This window comes from Loxodonta africana, chromosome 2, assembly GCF_030014295.1.
Source record: "Loxodonta africana isolate mLoxAfr1 chromosome 2, mLoxAfr1.hap2, whole genome shotgun sequence".
NCBI lineage: Eukaryota > Metazoa > Chordata > Mammalia > Proboscidea > Elephantidae > Loxodonta > Loxodonta africana.
Window position 1 is genome coordinate 147,523,560 of NC_087343.1, and position 17,156 is coordinate 147,540,715.

At 49.0% G+C, this 17,156-nt stretch overlaps 1 protein-coding gene across 5 annotated transcripts in view; it reads right to left on the minus strand.

The window, feature by feature from the left end:
- Positions 1 to 14,717, minus strand: part of LOC100666599 (core histone macro-H2A.1) — a 75,662-nt gene extending 60,945 nt beyond the window's left edge. For 4 of the 5 annotated variants that reach the window (XM_010590790.3, XM_010590779.2, XM_003404504.3 and 1 more), the window contains exons 1-2: positions 14,587 to 14,717; positions 5,838 to 6,042 (exon numbers count right to left, since the gene is read on the minus strand). In XM_010590790.3, coding sequence (XP_010589092.1) covers positions 5,838 to 6,009 — 172 coding nt within the window. In that variant the 5' untranslated portion in view covers positions 6,010 to 6,042; positions 14,587 to 14,717. Of the gene's footprint in view, positions 1 to 5,837; positions 6,043 to 14,162; positions 14,376 to 14,586 lie in introns of those variants that run through there. The other variant, XM_023549216.2, reaches the window with a different exon arrangement.
- Between the last annotated feature and the right edge of the window lie 2,439 nt (positions 14,718 to 17,156).

Below are 17,156 nucleotides of genomic sequence, written 5' to 3' on the forward strand. Positions count from 1 at the left end.
ACCCTGTTTTTTGTTGGAATACCTCTTAAATTTCACCAAAAACCTAGGTTCTGCTGACACAGCTTGACAATGTTGAGCCAGAGCGCCTTGGGTCCATAATTTAAGATCATCAGTTCATAAGTATACTTGTTCTTTGACCTTCCTAACTATCCACACGCTTCTCATTCCCCCCTTCCCGCCCTACGCAGTGGGAACTCAGGTATTTTTAATGTACCCCTTGGTTCTGCCTTATTCCCCTACAGGTCTGTGTTTTTGTGTGTCCCCAACATCAATGGAAATTCCACTGCGGCAAAAGCAATGTCACATGCTTATTTCCTATCTCCTATTTTACCCCCATCCCCAGGATGGTACAGTGCTGCGCTGGGCACAGGGGAGAGGCTCCATAGAGGCTTTCTGAGCAGAACTAAAGTCACATTTCCTTTAATTGTCATTAAAGGAAAAAGCACCACAGTAGTATGGGGGCAAGGGTGACAGCTGAGCAAAAGCTGCCTCTGACTGCCTCAGTTTCCCCACAATGACACTTATTTTTTTTATCTATTATTTATTGAATTCCTAGTATGAATGCTAACTGAATACTTTAGATACAGGAGGCAGGAGAGCAGAGTAAGGTCCAGACAGCCAGAGGAGACAAGCAGACAGCACCACATTCCTCAGGAAGAGGCTCTGGGAAGAGCCCAGCAAGGCTCCAAAGCCAGACACACAGAGATTTGGGGAAGGAGCTGTCTGGCTGCCAGACACAAGCTTGTTCCAGATGTTGCCTTTTCCTTTTAAGTTTGGCAGATGATTGGGCTCTGCACCCAAGAGGAGAAACAGATGCCAGCTTCAAGTTTCAGAGCAAGATGCAAAGCCACAACGTCCTCCCCACATCCACTCCAGCCTCGAGCAGACCTTTAGGAGGAGCACTTGCATGGCCCCTGACCCTTGAAAACATGCTCTTCATTCCTCACCTAGGTCAGGGGAGCAGACAACTGGACTCTGATTGCCCCTGGCTTGCAGGGCCATCACCGGTTCAGACACTCTTGTGCTGGCTGGTCCTCAGCTTGGCCTAACAAAGGCCCAGGGCTGAACAGGCTCAGCTCCTGGCTAACCTGGAAAATCCCACAAGAAAGTCTACATGAACGTGCCAGAAGCCCAGGACAGAGTGGTCCTCAACCAGACAGAAGAGTTTAGTAACAAGGCATCTTAAGGTGTTGGGGAGGATAGAAACTTTAGGAGGCCAAGACATTCTGCAGGTCCCTGGTGAGGTCCAGTGGGTTGTGGCCAGATGAGCAGGCAGTGACAGCTCCCACTGCCATGCCAAAGGGAGGCGGGCACAGTCACCTCTACAGCCAGAAGAGAATTACTGGGGATGCACGTCCTCTGCTGCACTTCCCTCCTAAGGTTAACTGTTAAGCTTGAGCACTTCCAGTGTGCCGGGGACAGCATAAGCACTCTCTCATTCAGCCTCATATCAACCCTATGAGACAAATGCTGTCGTCCTCATTTTATAGACAATAACACTGCAGCATGAAGAGGTAGTGACTTGTCTGAGATCAGCGGTAAGAAGTGGCAGGTCTGATTATGAGCAGCAGGCAGGAGGGAGAGGGAAAGGAGGGCACAATACTTAGGGGACACCGAGCTTGTGTTAAGGGGGAAAAATTTGGGAATAGTTAAGGATGAGGGTTGAACGACATTAAGAACACAATTAATGTCAGTGAATTGTACAGTGAAGATTGTGGAAATGACAAATGTTTTGTTACTTATCTATTTACCACAACTAGAAAAAAAGAAGTGGCAGATCTAACACCAAAGTCCACATTCCGAAGCACTCAGCTCTACTGCCTGATACCACTCAACATGGTATCAAATAGTGGTCCCCAGAGCTGTCAGCAAGGAGATGTCAACTCTCTGCTTCAGAACCACTTAGCCCTAACCCCAAACTCTACTGCCATCAAGTCAATTCCGATCCATAGCGACCCCATAGGGTTTCTAAGGCTGTAAATCCCTACAGAAGCAGACGGCCACGTCTTTCTCCTGAGGAGCCACTGGTGGTTTCGAACCTCCTACCTTCAGTTGGTAGCCGATCGTTTTAACCACTGCACCACCAGAGCTCCTTACTTAGTCCTAGGTGGGCCCTAAAGCTCAGCATTCCTATTAGCAATCCCTGAGCATCAAGACCCCTCCATAACCCTCCTACTGGGCCCGTTGTGTCAAAGAGCATCAATGTGGCACAGTCCATCACCAGTCTGCATTGTACTTGCCACCTGTAAGAATCTGGGCTGAGCAGAGAAGAGGAAAAACTTTTCACAGGGCCCTCTAGGTGACAACTAGACAAGGAAGGGGGCTCTAGTTAACTGGTTAAAGGCCCATGGAGTAGATGCTCCTGAGCCTGGACCAGCCACCACTTGGAAAAGCCAGCTTTCGGAGCCCCTTTGGAAGGCAGTGGTATCTAATAGGACAACCACACAGCGGATGTGTGTGGTCTGGGTCGATGCAGGGGTGTGCAAAGAAGACCCTGCAGAGCAGACCCTGTGGGGCCTGGCAGAGCATGCACACAGACCACGGCCTCGCCTGCACGGAAAGGTTAGAAGAGTCCCAGGCTCTCACAGGAGGGTGGTCAGCCAGCCGGAGGTAGAAATGAGAACCTAGTGAGGAAAAGCTTGGTTTCAAAGCACTTTCTCACTTATGTCACTTCATGCACACAACTACCCCAAGGGCTTGCAGGCTTGTCCACATTTTAGAAATAGGACTCCTACAGTTTAAAGGTACAACGTGATTGCTCCCAGATCATACAACTGGTAAGTACAGAGTCAGAACGCAAATCCAGGGCTTCTGACTACACCGCTGCATGCTTTCCACAGTCTGTCTCAGATCCTACACGCTGAGCCTGTGTGCTTCTGAAAACCCAGAATTTGTTCTAGCCCACACTACATCAGGGATCCGCAGCCTGGCATCAGGGGTGGTGGCTGCCAGGCCCCCTGTTCCTCATCCTCAAGCCATGTGGCCCGGGAATCATAGGGAACCGCAGGGCTTACTGGGGAGCAACAATCCAAAAAGAGTCAGGACCAAAGGCCAACCCAGGAGGGAAGCCTGAGGTACAGCGGTTGGGCTGGGTATCACTAAGGTACTCAGATTCAGCAAAGAAAAAGTACAACCTGTCATCAGTTCCCTTGTGTAGCAGAGACATCAACTGTCTCAGATTTGATAAGCGATGGTGTACCCCCTATCCTGCAACCAAAAAAGGGATCTGGATGATAGAAAGGACACTGACGTTGCACTTGGCCTAATGACTGTGAGCACCCCAGGGACAGGAGTTATCACGGTACTCCAGTAACTAGGGCTGGCTGGGTTTGCACAGCACATCAGCTTCCCCATGATGTGCAAAGCCCTTGCTCTCACGGCAGCCTGGAGTCGGTAGAGCAGGTACTATTGTCTTCATCTGAGGAAGGAAATTGGGGCCCTGAAAGCTCGGTGACTCACTCGAGGTCCCAAAGCATGTGAACTGCCAGGTGAGAACTTAAGTGCTCTCTGCTTCCTACCCAGTGACTTCTCCCCTGGATTCCTGGCTGACTGCCAATGCCATGATGGCTTTCCTGGGTGTGTCACCTAAATTCTGGATCTCCATTTCCTTATCTATATAGGGAGGAGAATCATGTACAGGTGACAGGGTGTCCAACTTGGTGTGCACCCACTACCAGGATTGCATGGGCGTGATACCAACAACAGGAGCCAAGCAGAGGTCAAAAGTCTCAAAATGTGTGCAGATGCCTGGTGACTGTAATACACCAACCAATTCTTGTGTCCAGATGCTTTCAGCAGAACGCAAGAGCTTTACATCCCTTGTGGCTGTGTTTGCTGTGGGGGAACCCTTGGCCCTGCCTATTGAGACACCTGGGAGAACAGGATGCTACCCAGCTCTTCTGCTGCCTGACTTGGAAGAGGCACTTTGTCTTGCTGGGTCTCCTCTTTCCAGCTGTAGGAGGTTCCCTCCTGCCATCTACAGACTTTCCCTGATCATGCATCGAGCAGTAAGTGGTAAAAGCATTAAAACTGGAAAGCAATATTTGGGTCCCTTTCTCAATCTCTTACTGTACCGGCTGTATGTGGCCTAGGCCAGTCCTTTTATGCTTTGAGGCCTGGCTTTCTCATCTCTAAAAATGGGGCTGGTATCCCTACTCAGCTGCCCTCCCAGGATTTTTAATGAGCCACAAATAAGTTATCTGTAAAAAAGACCAAGGACTCCTTGCAGAATAGCTGATTTCAGGACTGTGGCAGGGAAAGTTCAAGGTGAGACTGAAACATCTTATTGTGTCTGTGCAAGAAAATGCACAGAAGCTGATGGAGACATAAAAAAGGACATAAGGATCAACCTGCAGAGGGCTCAACCTAGACAAATCTGAGCACCAAAATGAATAGGGACAGGAATGGGTTACAACCCACTAAATAAAACAATCCATGAGCCTAAAAAAATAAAAAGAAGAGAAGGGCAGAGGGAACTTTCTTCTTGACAGAAGAATGGTAGCTGATGAATGCAGAAGGAGCGCTGGAAGCGGGAAAGTCACTCTTTTATTACCACCACAGTAATAACAGGCTCAGGCTGGAATCAGCAACGGATGCTCAAGCCATTAGGTAAGGAACTATTGTGGTAGAGAATGTTTAGAATCTGGCAGACACCATCTTAACCAAATGACCACACTCAAAATCACCAATAATAGGGCACACAGACATCCCGTGCCTCCTAACGTGAGGCACAGAGAAAGACTCAACATCACTTCTGCAATTCTACCGCCAAAAATGTTTAACCTGAATCTACTCGTGAGACAAACCCACACTGAAGGACATTTCATAAAGCAACCGGCCCGGACTCCAAAAATGCCAATGTCATGAAACCATAAAATAAATAAATAAAATCTAGGGAGCTGGAAACCCTGGTGGCATAGTGGTTAAGTGCTATGGCTGCTAACCAAAGGGTCAGCAGTTCAAATCCGCCAGGTGCTCCTTGGAAACTCTGTGGGGCAGTTCTATCCTGTCCTATAGGGTCGCTATGAGTCAGAATCGACCTCGACGGCACTGGGTTTGGTTTTGGTGGTTTTAGGGAGTTGTTCTAGATTAAATAAGACTAAAGTTATGGTGTTGGCGAAGGATATTAAATATACCATGGACTGCCAGAAGAATGAACAAATCTGTCTTGGAAGAAGTATAGCTGGAATGCTCCTTAGAAGAGAGGATGGCGAGACTTCATGTCACGTACTTTGGACATGTTATCAGGAGGGACCAGCCTCTGGAGAAGGACATCATGCTCAGTGAAGTAGAGCTTCAGCGAAAAAGAGGAAGACCCTCAATGAGATGGACTATCACAGTGGCTGCAACAATGGGCTCAAGCATAATAACCATGATTGTGAGGATGGCTCAGGACTGGGCAGTGTTTCGTTCTGTTGTACATGAAGTTGCTATGAGTCAGAATCGACTCGACGGCACCTAACAAAGGAACCAGATAACCAAATACAAAGTATGATTCTGAAATGGATCCTGAATCAGGAAACAAATGAAACTGTATATTATTGGGACAATTGAGATTTCAAAATGAATCATGTAATATATAAGCCAAAAACATACATACATACATGTACACCCACATACACAGGTATACACACATAGGGTGGGGGGAGGAGAAGATCAAGCAAAAGAGGCAAAATGTTAATAACTGCTGAATCTAGGTGAAAGTGCTCACTGTATTATTCTTGTAACTCTTCTATAGGTTTAAAATGTTTTAGAGTAAAAGAAAAAGGTCGTATCAGCCCTGGAAAAGCTACCAAAACTGCGGCCATCTGTGCCAGCGATGACACAGGCGTACTCACCTGTCAGGTACTCCAGGACAGCAGCCATGTACACGGGTGCCCCCACTCCAATCCTGTACTTGGGGTGGCCTTTCTTAATGTACCGCAACATCCGCCCCACAGGGAAGATGACCCCTGCCTTGGCGGACCGTGAGGTTTTGGTGGACTTTTTCTTCCCACCCCGGCTTGACATGGCAGTGGCCCTGGAGATGGGTCAGCAAGAACACTGTGAAGGCAAGAGAACACCTGTCAGGATTACTGGGAATTGTGCACCTGGACCCCTTTTCCCCATCCACTCAGCCGTCTGGAAGCACAGGTCCTGCCGGCAGATGCCACCGCCCGGTAGCCACTGAGCCTGCAGACCCCAGTGCTCTGCTGGAGTGGTCTGGCTTCCGAACACAACGGCCCAGCTTTTCACATTTTATATCCTGACACCAATTTTATTGGCCACTTCCCTTTAAGTGTTACACTGACAATGACTGCTTTTAAGTGCCTTGCCTCTTGCCACACAATGTAAAAGTGAGATGACTTGGCCACATTCTATACACTCATTTAATAATTGCATTTTCATACACTTGAGACTGGAGTTATAAATTTGTCGAAGCCTCCATAAAACAAAACTATGTCACCAGCCCTGAGAATGAAGATGTAAGCCAGATATTTGGTTCCTTGATGAAAACAGTGTCCCCAACTTATGATCCTTGATCTAGGAGAGGTAAGAGTAGCTTACAGGACTTCAGTGCAGAACCATGTTGAAATAAAAGGCCCCCTGAACACTTCCAGTCCACTAGACAGGCCATCCAGAAGAGGGAGAGGTGTTGGGTCTTTTCCTTCTCTAGACCCTTCCCCCAACCCCCACCCAAAGAGCCACCCCATCCTAAGGAGGCCCCTTCTCAACACCTCTCATGCTGGTCCCTTCCTCTCTGCCCCACTGGGACTGGGTCCAGGTCATCACTATGGTAACCAAATGATCACAGAAGTCTCCTGAAAAGGTCTCCCCACTGCTAGCCTGTAACTCCTCTAGTCCACCTTCCACTCTGTCTTTGTGCACACAAATCTGAATATGCTATGGCCCTGGTCCAAAAACTTTTTGTGGCTCCCCATGATTCCCAAGATAAAATCATGCACTCTTGGTCTGCCATGCAATGCCCTAGAAACCGTTGTAGCTTTGCCTCGTACCACTTGTAGTCTAAACTTGGACAAAGGGAACCACACAAGGTTCCCCTCAAATGCCTGCTTTTTTTCTCCCTGCCTTTGCAGCAGTGGTTCCCTTTGCCAGGATCTCCTTTATCCCTCACACTTGTTTCCTGCCCTCTGCCAAACCTGCAGGTCCAGCTGCTCCATCCTCAGCACCCATGCGCCCACACCACAGGCATATGCTCCTGTCTCTCCCATCAGACTGCAAGCTCACTGAGGGCTGCCCCTGGATGTATTCCTAGCGCAGTGCCTCACAGTAGGGTCTCAGATGTTTGCCAAAGGCATCCAATTCATGCATGCATTCACATCAGGAACTAGGCTGGGGAATGAAGACAACAGTGTACAAGACACATGTGATCCCTGCTCTCCCAGAGCTAGTGAGAGAGAAAGACAACAAATAACCCCACAGTCATTTAAATTATAATCCTAATGACTGATTCAAAGAGGAAGTTTAGGGTGCTGGGTGAGGGCATAGGAGGGGGCCTCAGCCTCATATAGAGCACCAGGAAAGCCTTCCCTAAAGGACATTTATGCTCAAACCACTGAACCAAATGGGCAAGCCTACCATATACCTATTGGTAAACTGGAGAGGTCAAGTCCCATGGTTCATGGGCTCCTCCAGCTCCAATAGTCCATGCCTCTATGACTGTAGAGGCTACAAAGCTAGTAGTTCTTGTTATTCTGATGAAGCAACCATGACTGTGCCAGGCTGATCCTGCTCTTCAGAGTTCTGTGGGGGTGTGAGCAGCTATAGCCATGCACTACTGTGGGGAGAGAGAGTGGCTATGAGGGAAGTAGCTGTTGAGCATCATGGTTAACAATGAGAGTTCCAAAGGCAGACTGGTCAGGTTCAAATCATGGCTCTGCCACTTACTGCTATGTGACCTTGGGTAAGTTACTTAACCTGAGTCTATGTTCTCATCTGTCAAATGGAGATGACAACAGAATGGACCTCAAGGGTTAGTGGGAGGACTGAATAAAGAACTGCATGTAAGAGGCCTGATTCTGTTTAACAACAAACAAAGGGGCCTGATACTCCTTATTGAATGAGTTCTCAGGAAAGTTAACAAAAACAATGGCAATGTGTATAAGATTAAAAAATAATAATAATATGGCCACCTTTTTATGGAACTCATCTTGGACACTTGTATTGGTGCAGGTACGCTAGCTGCTGAAACAGAAAAACCCTGAAGTATATTTCTCGCTCATGAAAAATACAAGATGAATTTCCATGCTTGGTTGGTGCTTCTCCACCACATGTTTCACAGATCCAGACTCTTCCCTTCTTGTGACTCTGGCACCTTCAACATGCGATTCCCAGGTTTGCCAAGGAAAGGAAAAGATCATGAAGGATGACACATGGGAGGTTTGCATGGGCGAGGTCTGGGAGTGGGACATATTACTTCCGTCCATGATCCACTGACTACCACTTGGTCACATGGCCACACCTAACTGCAAGAGAAGCTGGGAAATATCCTCTAGCTACTTGTTCAGAAGAAAAGAGGAAACGTCTAGTCTCTCACATGACTCAAATCAACATAAGAGCTGACACTGAAGTCAGGGTCTGAGTGACCAGCCAAAGCCTGCTGGGCCCTATTTGACCCACATCTTGCATCCAGCCTGATCTGAGAGATGGGTGGTAAAAAGATAGTAAAGACAGAAAGGTGACTTCATAAGCCTTCAGCTTCTCCTCAGGGCACTGAAATTAACCAGATGAGAAATACCTATGCCATCTGGTCAAAACTGACAAAGGTGTACGTAGCCTTCCTTCCAGGAATAATCACCTGTAAGGGTATCCTATTCAGTAAACCAGGTGACCTCATTCCTGTTGCAGGCCCCAAATGCTTTGGAAATAGTGACAGGTCTTCAGACAACCCTGGCAACCACTTATCATTATACATTAGCTTGTCTGCTCTTTCGGCTGTTGCCAGGAAGCGAAGATTCTGTGGTAGATCCTGAGGAGATCTCTGTGGTCTTCATCTCTACAACTCCTCCAGCTATAAATCCGTCACAATAAACAGAACTTTGTTTGTGGAACTTCAAAATTTACTCCAAGATACACAGAGAGATGAGCCAGGCTTGAGTGAGAGGCAAATTTTTGACCACAGGCCCCTCAACAAATGAGCTGTGACAGGGCAATGTGGTCTGTCTTCATACCACCAGAAGGCTGGCAGCTGTGAGGATCCTGTGAATAAGATGGACATGCAAACGAGAAGAACTCTTTAACAGGGAACCTAACAGGCTCCTCTGTCACTACAAACCACCTTCACTCCTATGTCCACCCTTTAGCACGTGCTACTCGCTCAGTCTGGGATGGTCTCTCCAGCCATCTGTCTGGGCTAATCCTCCCTAGCGGTTCCAATGCCTTCTCTGGTGATGCAGACCCATCAAGGCGCTCCCTCCTCTGCATTCCTGTGCCAGTTGAGCCTTGTATTACTCAGTCATAGCCTAGTTTGGGGCAATCTGCTGCCCAGACATCAGACAAGGTCCTACAGACCTCCAGGCCATCTCTCCTATTTCAGCAACCAGGGCTCCACCAGGCTGAATCACTCACATGTCCATGAGAGGACATGCCTGCTCCAGCCCCTGGACCCAGCTAAAAATCCCCTGTCATCTCCCTCGGCCCACCCCTACTATTAATCATGTTCAATCACCTTTCTAAATCTTACGTTCAGTACTCTGCAAATGTAGTTTCCAGCTCTTTCTTCCAACCTGATTGCCACTCTAGGTCTAATTTATACATAAATTCTGTTATTGTTGTTGTTAGGTGCCATCGAGTCAATTTCTACTCACAGGGACTCCAAGTGACAGAGCAGAACTGCCCCACAGGGTTTTCTAGACTGTAATCTTTACAGGAGCAAATTACCAGGTCCTTCTCCCATGGAGCTGGGGGATGGGTTTGAACTGTCAGCCTTTCGGTTAACAGCCAAGTACTTAACCATTGTGTCACCAGGGCTCCTTATATAAATTCTAAAGTCAATTAATCTGTCCTTAGCATTTGTTACATTGTATCATCACTGCCTGTTTACTTGTCTGTCTTGATGGGATGGACCAGTCTGCTCTGCTGACCACTGAATCTCCAAGCACTCACCATCCGGTCTGGTACCTGGGAGGCCCTCAAATGCTGGCTGGCTGGTGCTGATTAGTCGGCATTTACCGTGGATGCAGTTCCTTTGACAACGATAAGGCGGCATTTCCAAAGGTCACAGGACTCAGAGTTGCGGCAAGTGGGATGTCCAGTTAGGGACCTTCTCTGGGGCCATTCACAAACATACACGTGGCCAAGTCCCTGTGAGAATCCAGACCCTTAAATTTCAGGGAACCTAGGGAACCACCTGGGATTTCCAGAAAGGCAACACCCCAATTGTCTTGATAGCTGGAGTGTGAAACACTCAGAGGTCTTATGACTGACAATCCTGTGGTTCCAGTGACCTCTCCTCTTGCCACAGACCTCTCAGTACCACAGACCAGAGGAGACCTACTTTCCTCACACCTGTAAGAGACCGACCCCTGTTAAAGCTGCAGCCACAGAAAATCCTTCAACAATCAGGGCACTCACAAAACTACTGAAATGGTCAAGCGTGGAGTCTTTTATTATCTAAGCAATGAATGCATGCAAATCAATCCTGACCAAAATATTGATTAGAGCTGCTTGGGGACTGCTGGTCAGACAGCCCTATCTCCAGCACCCGAGGATGGGGGAATCTGAGCTATCGGCACTCAAACTGCTGTCCATGAGAGTATTGCCCCATTCATTCCCTGAAGAGGCATAAATGCCCATGTACTCACATGCACTGGTCACCTTCCCATCAACTCCACTCACAAAGGCAAACCTGAGACACTTAATTCTGAAGCGTACGACAGTAATCCTGTTTACAGCATTCTCTTCCGTTTACTCGTATCACACCAAATGATTAACAGTGTCACTGCTGTCACATCTCCAGAGGCATGTGGATATACTACACGACCATCAACCACAGAGCTGGGGTTCACAAGCTGCACTGATTGGCTTAGGAGAGAGACTGGCTGCTGTACTCTAGCCAATCAGGAAAAACACCTCTCTCCATTCATAAAGATACTACATCATAAAGTGAGCTGGATGATTAAAGAACTACAGTCCACCCTTGGTGAACCAGGGGTTTACAAACAGGGAGAGAACACAGATTAACTGAGATAGTAAATATATCCTAAATCATGTGTTCTGTTCCAGCAGACTTAATCTTCCTCGTGTGTGGAGTTCGTAGTGGTGGGAAAAAAACAAAACTCAAACATGAATGTCATCCACCACAAGCAGGAAACAGTTTGCGGGAAGCTAGTCCGGGATTAAAATTTCACCTGGTCAAACTCATTCCAGGTGTTCTTCTTGAGCGGCAGTAAAAGGAACTGGCACTGTATTTCAAGAGCAAGGCATTGCTTGCCTGCTCCACGAAGAAATTTTCCTCCATGCCTTTTTGCCCTTTTAAAGGTTGTGCTGAACTCTAACGTAACCACTCCAATGGAAGGTCACCAAGAGAAAAGGTAAAATGTAAGCAGCAGGAGGGCAGGGCCCTGGTCAGGCTGGGCCCTGTACCTGGAATCTAGAAGCTGTTCAATATTTGTTGAGTAGATGAAAAGTTCCCAGTAAGAATGGCAAGAATACCCAATCACATTTCTCACCTGCTCAGAACCCTTTTGTGGCTCCTTACTGCTTTCAGGAGAAAAAGTCTAAATAAACCCCTCAGTGTGTTCTGATCAGTACCCTTTGTGATGTGGCCCATGTGCCCCTCCAGCCTTACCTGACTCCCCACTAGCAGCCAGCCATTCTGATCCTCAGGCAGGTCCCCATATGACCTCTACGCTTTCTTCTAAGACTGCACGTGTGGTTGCCCAGGTCTCAAACATTTCTCCCCACCTTCCCTCCTCTGCCCAGACAACGCTTACTTGGCCCTTCCATGTTAGGTAAGGGCTCACTGCTGGCAAGGTTACCATTTTATTGATCATGGCTGTGTCCCCAGTGCCTGATCAAGGAAATACTTATTGAAAGAATGCAACACACAGATCTGGCAGGCTGGAGTCAAGCAAACAAGCTGTACAGCTCTGAAACAAAGAGCCAACCCACTGGGGCTTACTCCTAAGAGCTAAGGTAGGGTCCAATGTATCTCTAAGCCTACAGGGCACAACGCTGGGAAGGATCCATAGGACAGATATGGGCCCCACTCGCCCCTGTTCTTGCCCAGCCCAGGTTCCATGAATAAACCCTAACCAAACCCACTGCCCTCGGGTAGATTCCGACTCAAAGCAGCCCTACAGGACAGAGTAGAACTACCCCACAGGGTTTCCAAGGCTGTGAATCTTTATGGAAGCAGACTGCCGCACCTTTCTCCCATGGAGTGGCTGGTAGGTTCAAACCACTGGCCTTTTGGTTAGCATCTGAGCACTTTAACCACTGTACTACCAGAGTTCCAGGAATGGGGCACTTAAAATCCCAAAATGCATTCTTGGGGGTGGGGGGGACACTCAAACAATTCTGATGAACACCACATACAGATTTTGTTGGATTTTGTAAGTTTGTGCTTTCATTTATTTAAATAAATAGCCTTTAAACAACTTGCAGCAACTTTAGCAATGAAGGTATTAGAGGCAGGTCCCAGAATATATATACTCAGAGCCTATCTATGGAGGGGGGATGAGGGACTCTCCCAGGTGTTCTGCTGTCTCCAGGACTAGCAGAAACAGAAGACTGAGGTGTGATACCCCCTGACCCTGACCCATTCCATATACACCAAACCAACAACTTATGGTTGTGCATTAGAACATCTTGTGTGATGTTCCTGACAATTCCCAAAGTTTAGTAAAACATGAGCCACCTGCCTCACTCTAAAGGCCCGGCCTCTAATAATTTTCACTTATGCCCCCCGCCAACTCCTCGCCTTCCTCCTGAATGCCCATATCAAGGAAGGAGCAATAGCAATAGTTACAGATCAAAAACAAAAGCACAGAAAAGAGGTTTCACTTTCTCCTTGTAAAACTAAATAAAGAGTTTAAAGACTTGAGCGTTTCAGTTTTTTAAAAGGAAAAAAGTTTTTAAAAACACATTCATCCCCATGGGAGAAGCTCTTATACAAAATCAAGATGCTGCTGCTGCTGCCCAATTTTAGTTGTATACAAGGGGCTACCAAAAAAAACCAAACCTGTTGCCGTGGAGTCAATTCCCACTCGAATGATCAATGAGCTACATGGGGTATTAATTCCAGTTGCAGGCATGAGATATCCATTTCAGAGTTAATAGCACCTCTGACAGCAGACTAGTACCCTAAAGACAGCCTCAGTAGGTGGATTCCACTTAATTTACAACTTGGGTCTCTCACTCAAACCGAAAGCTGTTCAACACTCCCCGATTCCCTGGAGCAGAAGCCTTGGAACAAAGCACTTTCCCCCTCTTTAACGGTAAAACCTCAAACCAGAAAACTAGAAGAAAAGAGGGTAGCTAGTAGGAGTGCCCCTCTAATTCTCTCTTCTTATATGCTGTTTATTGGGTCATTAAAGTCTTACAAGGACTTCATAGTAATTGTACTGTTTGAATTCAAGGTTTGCCTCAGCTGTTTGCACAGTCTCTCACTTTTAAACTCGGAGATATTTTCCCTAATAATCGTGTTCAGAAGAACCTTACAAGCAATCTAATGACAGGATGGATCCGTGAGTGATCTGTGGTCCCTGCAGGAGAGGGGGTGGGGCGCGCCATTCCGCACACCTGTTGTCAGGTGACATGACCGACAGCATCCTGCTCACTCTCGCCTCCTCACTCCACCCCTCCCCCAGCAAGTCTCTTCCCTCCCGGCCTTCTCCAACCGGGAAACCTATGGCCTTCCAGAGTCACCTCAAAAAAAAAAAAAAAAAACCCTTAGCCACAAAGCAAACAAAAGGCTGAGTGAGCAGGAGCCGAGTGAGAGCACCGTGGGTTCCCGTGGCCCCTCTCAAGGCCATCCCTGGATAGTCGCCCGCCACCCGCCCCAGTCTAGCTTCAGCCAGCAAGTATCCCCCAATACCCACTCCCCGCCCATCAGCAGGTACTGAGCTAGACTCCTACACCACGACCCCCTGGATCCCGGGCCCGACTTATTGTGCCGGGACCGGCAACTCGCGGGCCGCGGGGAGGGGGGGACGCCTCACCAAGTACAACTCCGCTCACAACAGCTCTCAGGCGTCCGGGCCCGGGCTGGCCAGCCTGCGCCGCGGGGCTTCCGCCGGCCCAGCTCGCCGGCCTGCCCCTGGAAGGGACTGCTTGGGGAGCGGCCAGAACTGTCTCCTTCCCACAAAAGCGCCACGGCGCAGGTAGGAGGATGCGTTTCTAAGAGAAGTTGATTTCCGGGTTTCCTTTTTGAACAAAACCAAAGGGAATCCCGCGCAGCCGAGACGGCCCGGTAGGGCGCCTTGCGCGCGCGAGGCCCGGGCGAGGGCCGCGCCGAGACCGGCGGGCCGAGCGCAGCCCGCGCGCCGCCCTGGTGCGCGCCAGGCCGGGCCGCTCCCAGGCACCCGCGGCCGGACCCAAGCTGGGAGGACCCAGCGCGCGGCTAGGGAGCCGCGCGGCACTTACAGGGCGGCTCGGCGGAGGCGGCTGCAGCAGCAAGGTGTCTCGGCCTGTGCCCTCTCGGCCGCTCGCGCCTTTTCTCTCCGCGCTCCTCGCTGGCCCGCCCGCCTCCTCGCTTCCCGCCCGCACGCCCCGCGCTCGCCCCCTCCGCCTGGTCCGCAGCCGAGTGAACTGGAACCAGTCGCCGCGGCCCCGGGATTCCCACAATGCACAGCGCGCCGCTCGTCACATCCCATCCCGTCCCCCCCGCGTCCGGCCACCCCTCCCCGCGCCACCCGATCGCCCCGGCCTTGACCCCACTCCGCTGCTGCGCCCGCGGGGGTTTCCGCGCTCTGCTCCCTGGATGTCGGTTTGTCTGTCCCCCGACTGGACCGAGGCCCAGTCATCTGGCCCTCTGCCCTCAGGTAGCCCGCCCGGCTGTTCATCGCACTGTCCAGCCCTTGAGCTCAAGGCGCGCCCTAAGCTAAATCCTTGGAAATGGTCAGGCCCACGAGAGAGGCGCTTCTCCAGGACGCCTCCCAGCCTCTGGGTCTCGAGTGACGTTTACGGAGCCCCTGCTGTGTGTCTGGCCCTGGCCCTAGTAGCCTTTCCATTAACTCAGGGCCCAAGCCTGTTGCCATCGCGTCTATTCCGACTCATAGCGACCCTATAGGACAGAGTAGAACTGCCCCGTAAGGTTTCAAATGAGCGGTTGGTAGATTCGAACTGCCAGCCTTTTTTGGTTAGCAGCCGAACTCAACCAATGCGCCACCAGGGCTCCTTAACTTAGGGAGGGAGGCACAATTGCTATTACCTGCGAGCGCGTTTCTCTCCCCAACCAAGGGCCAATCTCCCACGCACCTCAGCGCCCCCACAGTCCTCGGATGAGGGCTGGATTACCCAATAAGCAAGGTATGCACGGGTTTACTTGTGCGTACTTACGAATCTGTAGTGAACAATTTCACCTGTGAAACCCATGTGAAATTGTTCACTACACGTAAGTAAACACAAGTAAACCCGTGCATACCTTGCTTAATATGATATAAACCAGAGCTACTTTGCTCATTGGTTAATCTGCCCCTGCCTTGGATACAAGCCATCCTCAAGCCTTTGTGTGCCCCACAGCCAGCTACTGCCCACCCGCTCCCTCCCGCCACGGAGTTGTTCATAGGCACCCCTTGAAGTCTGGACCTGCTTTGCACATCAAAGTGGTTAGCTGCTTTGATTCAGCAAACGTTTGCTATTGGACTCAAGTTGGCATTTACTAGTATAAATAGTGATTCTTTAGCATTGCCCACATAAAACTGCAGACAAGCAGTAGAAGGAGAGGCCACAGCAAAATGCATCCAAACACAGTGTTCCTAAATTTGATTACTGGCCTCAAGGCATTAGTGCCTCATACCAAGTACTTAATAGGGCCCTCCCCTCTAACCCTCCTTTTCACCCCAACACCCAGCTGTGGACTAAATTTGGAAACTAATACACACGCCGAAGGGTTGATGTGAGGTTAAAGAAGGTCTTTGTGCAAGGGAATCTATGAAGGTAATCAAATCTCCTCCCAGCCCTCAGGTTAACCTCTCAGGTGCTAACCAAAAGATAGGCGCTTCAACCCACCAGCGGGAGAAAGATGTGGCAATCTGCTTCCATAAAGATTTACAGCCTTACCATGGTTTCAGGGGACATCTAAGTCAATTGGCATAATAAAATCTATTAAGAAAACTTTCTGCATCCCACTTTGGAGAGTGGGGTCTGGGGTCTTAAATGCTAGCAAGCAGCCATCTAAGATGCATCAATCGGTCTCAACCCACCTGAAGCAAAGGAGAATGAAGAACATCAAAGGCACAGGGTAATTATGAGCCCAAGAGACAGAAAGGGCCACATAAACCAGAGGCTGCATCAGCCTGAGACCAGAAGAGCTAGATGGTGCCCAGGTACAACCAATGACTGCCCTGACAGGGAACACAATAAAGAACATCTGAAGGAGCAGGAGAGCAGTGGGATGCAGACCCCAAATTCTTGTAAAAAGACCAGACTTAGTGGTCTGACTGAGACTAGAAGGACCCCAGAGGTCATGGTCCCTAGACCCTCTGTTAGCCCAAGACAGGAACGATTTCTGAAGCCAACTTTTCAGACAGGGATTGGACTGGACTATGGGATAGAAGATGATACTGGTGAGGAGTGAACTCCTTGGATCAAGTAGACACGAGACTATGTTGGCATCTCCTGTCTGAAGGGGAGATGAGAGGGCAGAGGGGGGCAGATGCTGGGTGAATGGACACAAAAAGAGAAAGTGGAGGGAAGGAGTGTGCTGTCTCATTAGGGGGAGAGCAACTAGGAGTATATAGCAAGGTGTTTATAAATTTTTGTATGAGAGTCCGTCTTGATTTGTAAACTTGCACTTAAAGCACAATAAAAATTATTAAAAAAAAAAAAGATTTACAGCCTTAGAAACACTATGAGCAGTTCTAATACAGTGAGTTTGGTTTGAGGTTTGGAACTTCTTCCCCTTTACAATAATGCTTTACACTGCCCTTTAAAATTTTCCAAATCAGCCTCCAAAACATGCTGTTTATGCATTTATTAATTCAGTTAATAAG